At 41.7% G+C, this 10308-nt stretch overlaps 1 protein-coding gene across 1 annotated transcript; it reads left to right on the forward strand.

Moving 5' to 3' along the window:
- On the forward strand, positions 1840-8456 carry LOC8065584. Its single transcript, XM_002437506.2, has 3 exons — positions 1840-2012; positions 4430-6168; positions 7896-8456. The coding sequence occupies exons 2-3, from the start codon at positions 4689-4691 to the stop codon at positions 8180-8182; spliced, it is 1767 nt and encodes a 588-aa protein (XP_002437551.1). The 5' UTR covers positions 1840-2012; positions 4430-4688; the 3' UTR covers positions 8183-8456.

Below are 10308 nucleotides of genomic sequence, written 5' to 3' on the forward strand. Positions count from 1 at the left end.
GCGCCATCCAAACGAGCTCAAAAGTTAGCCTTGCCAGATTTTAATGTCTTCATCGTGAGAAAACCATATGCCAACTTAGCAGTTAGCCACAGTTACCAAACACCTCTTTGTCTAACAATGATTGATAGGCTTTTTCCATTACAGCATGTATGTCATCTCGCGTTCAGACCACCATTGGCTAGGTTCATGCTATGCAAGGCATGATGAAGAAAGGAGTAGTTTTTTGTTGCAAGCGCGCCAATAATCCTAGGGGGTCCGCGAGTGGACGAAGACAAGTTCGTTATGGCCCGCGTGAACTAGGCCACGAGGAAACAAGATTTTGTTATGTTTTCTAATAGCTAGACCTCTACGGGCGATTTGCATAAGTGGGACCTGCCCTAAGTCACGGTGCAGACATTCAAACAGTTCGTAATTGTATCTCTGTAGCGCCCAAACATATGTAAAACATGCAATCACGCCTTTATTAAATAGGAACATCATAAAAAGAATGACAAACCCACTATCACTAGTATCCATGCTCTCTCATGTTCTGGTTGCTCCCATACTTTCTTTTGGTAGATTTTGTGGTACCATTCGTCAGCCAATAAAGAGAAATTTTTGTGACCAATCAGCATAGTTTCCAAATCTAGTAACAAAAGCATCGACAACAACAACATTAGGTTTCGTGGTCAAGCTTTTGACAGCTAGCTCTGGTAATAAATACTGTGTAGCAACCTGCATGAAAATCCATATATAGGGTTTATCATTCACACAAAATAGACTTTGGGTTTGAATCCTTGAAATACAATTGTTGTAGCTCCTTGTTACCCTTGTTATCACTTGCTCAACCATCAAACCCTTCTTCTCCGTCTCTAGGGCTTCGGCCATACCACTCGTACATGTTATCTTACGATGAGGTGAAGGCCATGATCTCTAAATTCACAGACGGGGGTACACAGAGCCACAAAGGTTAATGTGCATGTGGCATTAGCGGAGGTGGAGTTTGAGAAGAGAAAGGAGGTTGCATTAGAGTAGGGAAGAACACAGATGTAAGAAAGCTCCTTAAGGGCTTTTTGGTTTGATCCCAAATCAAAGTGGATTCGATGGGAATACAGGAGATTAAATTTTCTACAAGACAAGAACATCCGCAACCCCCCTCAATCCCCTCTATTTTTTTTATTTGGATCAAACAAACAATACTAATGAGGAGAATAGGTTGGTGGAGCTCAGTTATATAGAACTGTGGATGCGATGGATGAAGCTATGAATGTATCATGTGTGACATGTTTTCGATGCTAGATAGATAGAGCTATGGCTAGATATTAGAGAGTAGGTGGTGGAGTTGTACAACACCCTATAGACTGTGCATCCGGTTAACCAGGGCCTTGTTTAGTTCCGTGAAAACTTTTCGGAACTGTAGCACTTTCGTTTGTTTGTGACAAATATTATTCAATCATGGACTAACTAGGATCAAAAGATTTGTCTCGTGATTTCCAGCTAAACTGTGTAATTAGTTTTCGTTTTCGTCTATATTCAATGTTTTATGCATGTGCCACAAGATTCGATGTGATGGGGAATTTTGAAAATTTTTTGGTTTTCAGGGTGAACTAAACAAGGCAAAGAGGACCAAACTAAGGCTAAGGAGACCGAAGACCAAACCTGAAAAGAATTTTCTTTTAGCAAAATAGAAAATAAAACAAAGGTCAAGACTCAAGAACGTGTTTTCCTGGGCCAGTGGGCCTATACACAGCCACGGAGCCACCTGGACCAGAATGCAGCAGCATCCAGGTCTGGTCCACGCCCATTGCAAATCTATAAGTACAGTAGTTCAGTCAGGAATCAGGACCCGCTTCAGCTTTATTCGTTTTTTTTTGTTCCCCCGTTCACACCTGCTGCGCTCGGCACTCTCTCTCTAGACTGCGCGGCCGCCGCCGCCGCCGCCGTCTGACGCGAAGTGCCCAGGTCTTCGTCGGGCCTTCTTCGCCAGGCCTTGAACTGGCGGCCTGGCGCTTCGCCCGCGGCGAGCACCGAGGGTATGCCCCGCACTTCTGTTCCCTTGATGCCGTGCGGAACCGATCACCCAAACCCTAGCTTTAGCGGCTTTGGCTATGTGTGTTGATGATCTGTTCTAGTTTCAAGCGTATACATGTAATGCCTGCGGACTTCGGTTCTTATGCGAGAATTATTGGGTGTAGATGCGTACAACCATGGCTTTTACTGGATCCGCGCCCTGTGATGTGCGATTTTGTCCAGCCATCCGCACAAGGTCTGCGTAGGTCCGCCTACTCCATTGCGTGAGAGATCCATCCATGGATCGTAGTCTGCTTGCATGGATGATGGACCAGTCAACCACATTCCATGGGTGGGGTGTTGTTCTGGCTCCCTGTATGATTGTAAGGAGTGGAAACAGTATGTTCTCCAACATGGAAATGTAGACTAAACAAAAGCTTTGGGATGGGGGAACCTTGGACACGGGAACACTTTCCCGCTTCGCGACAAGGTTTGATTAAGTTTTAACTGTTTGTTCCCACCTCCTCGTGGCGGGTATTAAAACTAAGATGTCATGCGCCCGTGCCCCTCACGCTTCACCACTGTGAACGCATAGGGGGTCCGTGCTGTGTACGGAAGAACGTTGTTTTTGTCCTATGTAGTCATGGTGGATTTTAAAAAACTGTTGAGCTAATCAGGACATGGTCAGTCACATGGCTAGGTTTCTTAATTGAAAAAAAAAGCAGACCAGGAAGTGCTTTCTTTGGATCTATGTATGTTGAGCATGGGCATGGACATGCTATACATATGATTAACTACACCGAATACTGTTCCTGTTTTATTCCCTTAATTTGCATCCCTCAAGATCTGAATGTGGTAAATGCTGATAGTAGCCTAATTGCATTGATTTGCAGTAAGCAGACTTAGCAGCTTTTGAGTTGGGATGAATATTTTTTAAAGCTGCTAGGCCTTGTCATAATGATGTGTTTTTATTTTTTTCCTCTCCTGGTTAATTCCGTGTCGTTATTATTGATGCCTTGTATTTAATTTATTTTCTCTTTTTTTTCCTCTTTTTTCTTGGTGGCTCATCTTGGGCTTCAACTCTAGCCCACCCCAACTTGATAGAGACTAAAGGGCTTTGGTGTTACTGTTCCTTTTTTTTTTCCTTGTGCTGGATGACCAATAGTAGAAGTCAACCTTCGTACTAAATTTGGCTTCTTGAATTTTAAGAGCATCTCTAAGAGACTAGGTAAAATTATATTATAAACTATAAGATTTAGCCATTTTGTAAAATAAAAACCTACCCAAAGCGTAGAGTTTCACAACAGCCTTTGTATAGGATAGCCAGTGAGGGCGGCGTGCTATCTATGGCAAGCGAAAGTTTAGGGATAACAAACTTGCTATTTTAGCAAACCAGATAGCACACGTGCCGGACTTTATTTTTTGCTTTAAAAATCTAAAAATAGCCTAGATAAGATGGATACCATATCTGTTGGAGTTGCTCTAAGGTTCCCACTGACATTTGGTTTGTTTGTGCAACACATCAGATATGGTTTGAAATGTTTTTTTTTAATCAGAAGACTGCATGTACTGTAGTATTTAGTTTCCTACTTGTAAGGTTTCATTTACTTTCCTTGGTTGATCCTGAGCCTTTTCAAAACTTTTCTACACCAGTCTATATCTTGTACTCAATCCATAATTTTGTCCTTAGGAAGGGTAGCAAGCTATGAGGTTCCATGCAATGGTATCCTTATAATTAGATATCGTAGCAATCGTGTTGTCCTAACTAAACTTATTTGTGAATCCAACAAGAATTGGAATCAAATCTAGAAGATAAAAGAGGTCTGTTTACTTAGATATTTATAACATATTTATTTAATGTGCATGTGATGCAAGCACTTTTGCGTTTTTTTCACTCATCAACTCTGCTGCATCAATCAGCATCTGGAAAAGCATGGCATCTCTTTAATCGTTATTATGCTTTGCCCTCTAAATATACGTCATCAATCATTATTGCTGAAATAAAGAATTGCTGCACTAGTAGCTTTTATCCAAGGCACAAGGAAATGCATTAATGTGTAAGGTTCATTGCAAATCCAAGTTCTTAGGACTGATGTATAGACAATTGTATCCATGTTTATAATCCAATTGTACACTTCCCCTCATTGCAGCATGTTGAAAATGGGCAATTATTGAGCTTGCTTGTCACTGTTAGTTAATTCATTGTATTGATTCTCATATATCTGAGCTCAGGCAAAGATAGGCTTGCTATTTTTTAAATAAACAAAAATCTGCAGCAAATAATTATTGCTTTTGCAAACCATTTATTCTTGACAAGGAAGCACCTTAAGTACGGCTTCGCTAGTTTATGGAATGTTCCATTTTTTATACGTGCCTTTTGGGAATAAGACACTGTTAAACCAATTGTCCTAACTCCTAACAGCCTATGTTTTCTTTTCAGGTTTGTGCATCAAGAATACTTTCTGTCAAGGAGTTCACTTGAGGAATGCAAGAATTAGGATAGGACAATTAGAATTGTGTTTTTTTGGTTGGCATATCCTGAGTTTCCTCTGATAAGGATCCTGTCTCAACACCTGGATCAATTTTACCAAACATTTTTTGCCGCCAGCTGCCTTAACTACATACTACAAAGGTCAAGGAGATTTGTCTTCGGTGGACTGCTTCTACCTTGAGTTCACACTTTTTGCAGCCAGCTGCCCATGGCAACCACAAAAGCAAATGCTAATGCTGATTATTGGAATGCAAGTTCTTCTAGGCAGGGAGGCCAAACTTCAAGAGGTAGTGGTCCTCAAAATGTCTGCGTAACTAATATGCAAGCAGCGCTATCATCATCCTCATCAGGCCATGGAACCAAATCATACAGCCACTCTGTGGACAACTCTTCGTCACATAAGTCTGAATCAGAACGCTCGATGGGAGCAACTGATAACCTGGATTCTCTTGTAGCAGATTCAATAGGCAGGCTTGCCTTCGAGGCTGGTGTTGAGCCTGATTTTGTTCACTTGCCGTCTTTTAATGGCGTGATTGATTTGCTCACCCGTGGGGTTCGGATTGCAATGCCTTCTTATGAATATATTCTGCAAGTGCAACTGAATGAAGTTCAAAAGCGTGAAAAGGCTATGAGGCAACACTGGGAGAGAAGAGGCTGCAGTTTGATATTGGATAGCTGGAAAAGCCGGTGTGGGAGAAGCTTCATTAGTGCTTTTGTGCATTGCGGAGAAGGGATGTTTTTTCTCAGATCCATAGACATCTCCACAATATTTGATGATGTTGATGAGCTTGCAGCAATGGTTTGTTGTTTGATTGATGATATCGGTGTCCACAACATTGTTCAGGTCATCACCAATAATGTTTCACCACATATGCAAGCTACAGAGCATGCTGTGCTAAAGAAACATGACCAGCCATTCGTATTCACAGTATGTGCTGATCATTGCATCAATCTTCTGCTTGAGAATATAGCTAAACTGGATCACGTGAAAGATGTCCTAACGAAGGCAAGGGAAATCACGATGTTTTTGTATGGCCATGCATTACCCATGGAACTGATGAAAAAGTTCTTTTATTTTGACTCTGAGATCATAAGCAACTCTAACTTGAGATCGGTGGCTAAGTTTCTCACGCTTGAGACCCTAGTGTCTCAGAGGGAAAATCTGATGGAGATGTTTAGCTCGCCGAACTGGGCTTCCTCTGATCTGGCTTGTACAAGTCTGTCCATGCATATATGTGAGGTGGTAAAAACAGATAGTGCATTTTGGAGGGCTGCCGATAATGTTTTGAAGGTTACAGGCCCACTTATCAGTGTTTTGTATAAATTGGAAAATGATAATTGTCCAGTTAGTGTCCTGTATGATGCCATGAATAGTGCAAAAGAATGTATAAAGAAAAATCTTGGTCATGAGCATGGTAATTACTGGCGGATGATTGATCGCATATGGGAAAATTATTTGCATTCCCCAATCCATGCTGCTGGTTATATTCTCAACCCAGGACTATTTTACGCTGACCGGTACCGAGAAGATTCTGAAATCGTCAGTGGCATCAAGACCTGCATTATCCAAGCGGCTAGAAGTCACTATGATGCATTTCGTGTAGGTGAACAAATGGATCTATATAAAAGAAGATCAGGTTTGTTTGATTCAGATTCAGCAATTCAGGAAGCTACTGAAACACCTCAAGGTAAAGGCCAGTCCTGATTCACTGTCTCAACCCCTTTGATTTAAATATTTCAGGACATTTTAGTTTGTAGCTTTCTCCTTGTTTCCCACTTTCATTGTCTGTCTTTTATTTGATGTGATGCTATTTTGTGTTGCTACTAAGTGACGTTATTTCTGGTTTATCCAAACCTTAATTAAACATATTAGATTTGGTTAGGATGCTTTCCATTCTCCAGTGTACAAATTGTTATGTACATGCAATATTGCCGAAGGCAGAAGTCCTGGTTCTTTCCCGCTAATGGATAATGTCATGTTCACACAACAATCTGTGCAGCCACAGCTGCGTTCACCTCGCTGCCTGCTACAATTGCTCCTCTGTTCCTTTTGGCAAGTTAATGCCTTGTCATGATATATGTCCTAAGTTGCTTTCATTGTCTCCAACTAATCCCAAGGTAGACGCTAATGTTAATTAGTTAATGATGGTTTGGTTTAAAGAAAGGCCCATACTAATTTAAGTAAACAATAACTCAGGTTTAAATAATGCTGCATCCCGTCTTTAAAGCATGATGTTCAGACAAGAAGAAACAGCAGGAAAAAAAAACTATTTTGCTTGTCTGAAATGTGTTCTTTGACTGGAGGCAGTAGACTAGTAGTTCTCCAATACCCCCAATACAGTTGGATGCTACTCCCTCCGTTCCTAATTATAAGATGTTTTGACTTTTCTATATTGATAGCCTTTACTATATATGCACCTAGATGTCTAGATACATAGTAAAAGTAATTATAAGATGTTTTGACTTTTCTATATTGATAGCCTTTACTATATATGCACCTAGATGTCTAGATACATAGTAAAAGCTATGAATCAAAAAGTGCCAAAACATCTTATAATTTGGGACAGGGAAGTAAATTTGATATATGCTTCTATATGCTATGATGTGAGGCCTTTGCTCCCATGATAACGTCTCCAGATGAAATACCATATCTGATTTTTTTTTCAAGTTCATGATTTGCATTTTTTGATACCCACTGTTGCTATGCTTCACATTTGTTAATGCATGTTGCCAACAAAGTTATCTAATGATTTCAGGTCGACTGGTCGAAGCTGGTCGCTCTAGGACCGACCAGGCGATTAATCGAGATTAATCGTCGACCAGGGCAATTAATCGCCCAATCGCCCTGGTCGACCCTGGTCGTCTAGCTACTTCAGGGCATATATGCCTATATATATACCTCTATATATACTATATAATATACACAATCAAGCTAGCATCAAGACTACATTAGTGTTTAGATAGTGAATTACTTGTGGGAGTTGGTTTCTTCTCTTTTCTGCACTGTCCAGAGGTCCATATTGCTGTCCCAAACCCCCCCTGCAGCCCCTCTATTCTATCTAAACCCTAACAGGCCAAAAACTTAAAGCCCATTAGCCCAGTCCCAGTTAGAAGGCCCAAAAAAACAGAAGCCTGGTCGATTAATCGACGATTAATCGGACAACCAGCTTTCTGGTCGAACTAATCGAGTCGGACCTCCTAATCGAATCCTAGGAGCGACCTGGACGATTAATCGCGATTAATCGGACGACCTGAGAAGTAGTGTCCTCTGGGTTTACATGGTGTAGACTGTAGAATCAGGAATTTGTTTTGAACTGTTACAAAGAAAAAAAAAAGAATAGAAACCTACTGTTATGATGATAGTCCCGTTGAAGGACTTGTGTCCTTACCTGTGTTTCCCTGAAACAAATCGCAGATGTCTGGTGGGAGAGACATGGGAGTGGCACGAAGGAACTACAGTCTTTTGCTGCTCGGATCCTAGGCCAGACATGCTTTGGCGCTACTAGGTACAACCTCAACAAGAGCTTATCGGAGAGGCTGCACACTGAGAAGCGCACCGTCACTGATCAAGAGAGGTTCCGCAACATGGAGTACATCTACTACAACCTTCGCCTCAAGAATGCAGTGCCTCGCCTGCAGGGTCCTCCTGCAGCCCAGCATGGTACGGTCACTGCCCAGCTGATCGACTGGGTGGTGGCATAGCACACCCCCTGCCCCTGGTGGCGCAAACCGGTTTGCACCGGGACGCTGCTGTCTCTACATACCGTGGTGGGCATTTCCAACAGATTGGAGGCCCTGGGAAACCTGTGTTGTTAAACCCGATATTTTTTTTTTTGGCTGGATGAGTTATTTCCATCTTCTGAGGTTGGATAATTTTAAGTACATGAAGGAAATGGTTTCGTTGACTAATGACGGCGGTTTGTGTGTTGTTTTTTTTAAAAAAAAAAACTAAAAGCGGTGATTGATCGTTTTTTTTGGTACTACTGTAGTATACTGGTATACTACTTCAGTGATGAGGCGCGGTATTGGCAGTTATGGCCGCAGCAGCAGCATGGAGCAGTAGCTTGTGTGCTTTTGGACGGCGTGGCCACGCCTGTTTTCTAGCGTTTCAATGCGCTCTGCTCTGCCTTTGTCCCCTGCTCGTAACGAATTGAATTGCTACTGCGCCGGCCGTCGACAATGGCATGCAGCATGCTGCGTCAATGCCAGGACCTGCTCCCGTGCACAGTAGTGGGCGAGTGGTTGCTTGCATTTGCTGGTGCCCCCAACTACTTCCACTGCCAGCAATATCTGCCGAAGCGTCCATGGGATGAGACGCCCAAGTGCCATGCTAGTAGTATCTTCTTTAAATAATCTGCCCAAAGAATGAGGAGAGAGCATGATCGCGATTAGTCCTACCAGGTTTTCAAGTTTTGAACTCGGCTGTGGATCTGTGATCCGATCCTTGGGGCTCCGTAAACCGTAATGCCAGTGCCGTGCCAGGACGCAGACATGAGCGGCGTGCAGCGCGGAAGGCTGCCTGGTCCTGGTGGGCACTAGCGACGGGAGCAGTAAACAATGGCGGTCGTCGTGGCCTTCCCAAAGGGAAAAAAAAAAAAACGGAAGAAAGCGTAGGAAGCGGACAGGCGGGCGCGACAAGGCACGCGTCTCGGGCTCGGCCCTCGGTGGCGCCGTATCGTGGCTGGACGGGACGGGACCGAGCCAGGCAGCCTTCCCCTGCTGCCTGCTCCTACGTCTACGGGGCCGCTACGGCTACGACCTCTGGCGCTAGCGCTAGCGTCGGCGGCCGGACCAAGCGCGGCGCGGTCACCGGCACGCGCATAGGACCGCCGATCGCGCCGCCGTGCCTCTCGCACCGACCGCGTAAACAATGCAGCAGCCGTTTGTTTCTTGCTGGTTAGTTGCACCTAAAATTTAATAACTTTTTAAAATTATATGTTACATCAAATCTTTCGTCATATACCTAGAACATTAAATATAGATAAAAAATTAATTATATAATTTGTCTGTAATTTATGAGATGGATTTTTTAAATTTAGTTAGTTCATAATAATTATTAAATACAAATAAAAATGTGGCCATGTCCAAATTCAAACAAAAATTTAGATCTGAACAAGGCCTAGGTGAGGTGATTCTAAAAATTTACAAGATTCTCCGTCATATGAAATCTTGTGGTATATATGAAGTATTAAATATAGATAAGTACAGTTACCTGTAAATTACGAAACTCTTTTAAATTTAGTTAGTTTACGATTGAATACTATTAGTTAAATACAAATAAAAATACTATAATATTAAATTTTTTTAAAAAATTGAATCTAAACACGCCCCGTCCGTCCTCTGCAGCGGCAGCTGGCCGGCAAGTGCGTGTGGTGTGACCCATCCTAGTTCGCACAACCTGACAAGCAGCTCTTGTAAAAAAATAAAAAAAAATAAAAAACTGAGAAGCAGCTGTTAGTAGCATGTGAAATAAAATGAAATTTAAATGAAACATTCATTTTTAATGGAGAATTTCATTTCATAATTTTATAGTTATTTAATTCCAAGGCTTATAAAAGTTGGTAACCGTGCCAAAAGAATTTTATTTAGACGAAACCTATTTCTTCTTTCTCTTTTTAAATATATACCATCATCATTAAAAGATTATGTGACAACCTATTTAATACAAATAAAACTCATATGAAATTTTAATTGAAACTATCCAGTATATTTGTTTAAACTTATCTATCGATTTTATTAATTATTTAATAATATTTTTTTATAATAAATTAGTAAATAATACTTTTTACTCATAAACTTATGAGACAAACTAACCGGACAGCATGCGG

Source organism: Sorghum bicolor, chromosome 10 (genome assembly GCF_000003195.3).
Source record: "Sorghum bicolor cultivar BTx623 chromosome 10, Sorghum_bicolor_NCBIv3, whole genome shotgun sequence".
Classification (NCBI taxonomy): domain Eukaryota; kingdom Viridiplantae; phylum Streptophyta; class Magnoliopsida; order Poales; family Poaceae; genus Sorghum; species Sorghum bicolor.

Excerpts from the sequence above, each read along its gene's own strand:
- LOC8065584 (XM_002437506.2), top strand. The coding sequence starts at position 4,689 with ATGGCAACCACAAAAGCAAATGCTAATGCTGATTATTGGAATGCAAGT. Across the intron at positions 6,169-7,895 it reads AGCTACTGAAACACCTCAAG|ATGTCTGGTGGGAGAGACAT; the intron begins GTAAAGGCCAGT and ends AACAAATCGCAG.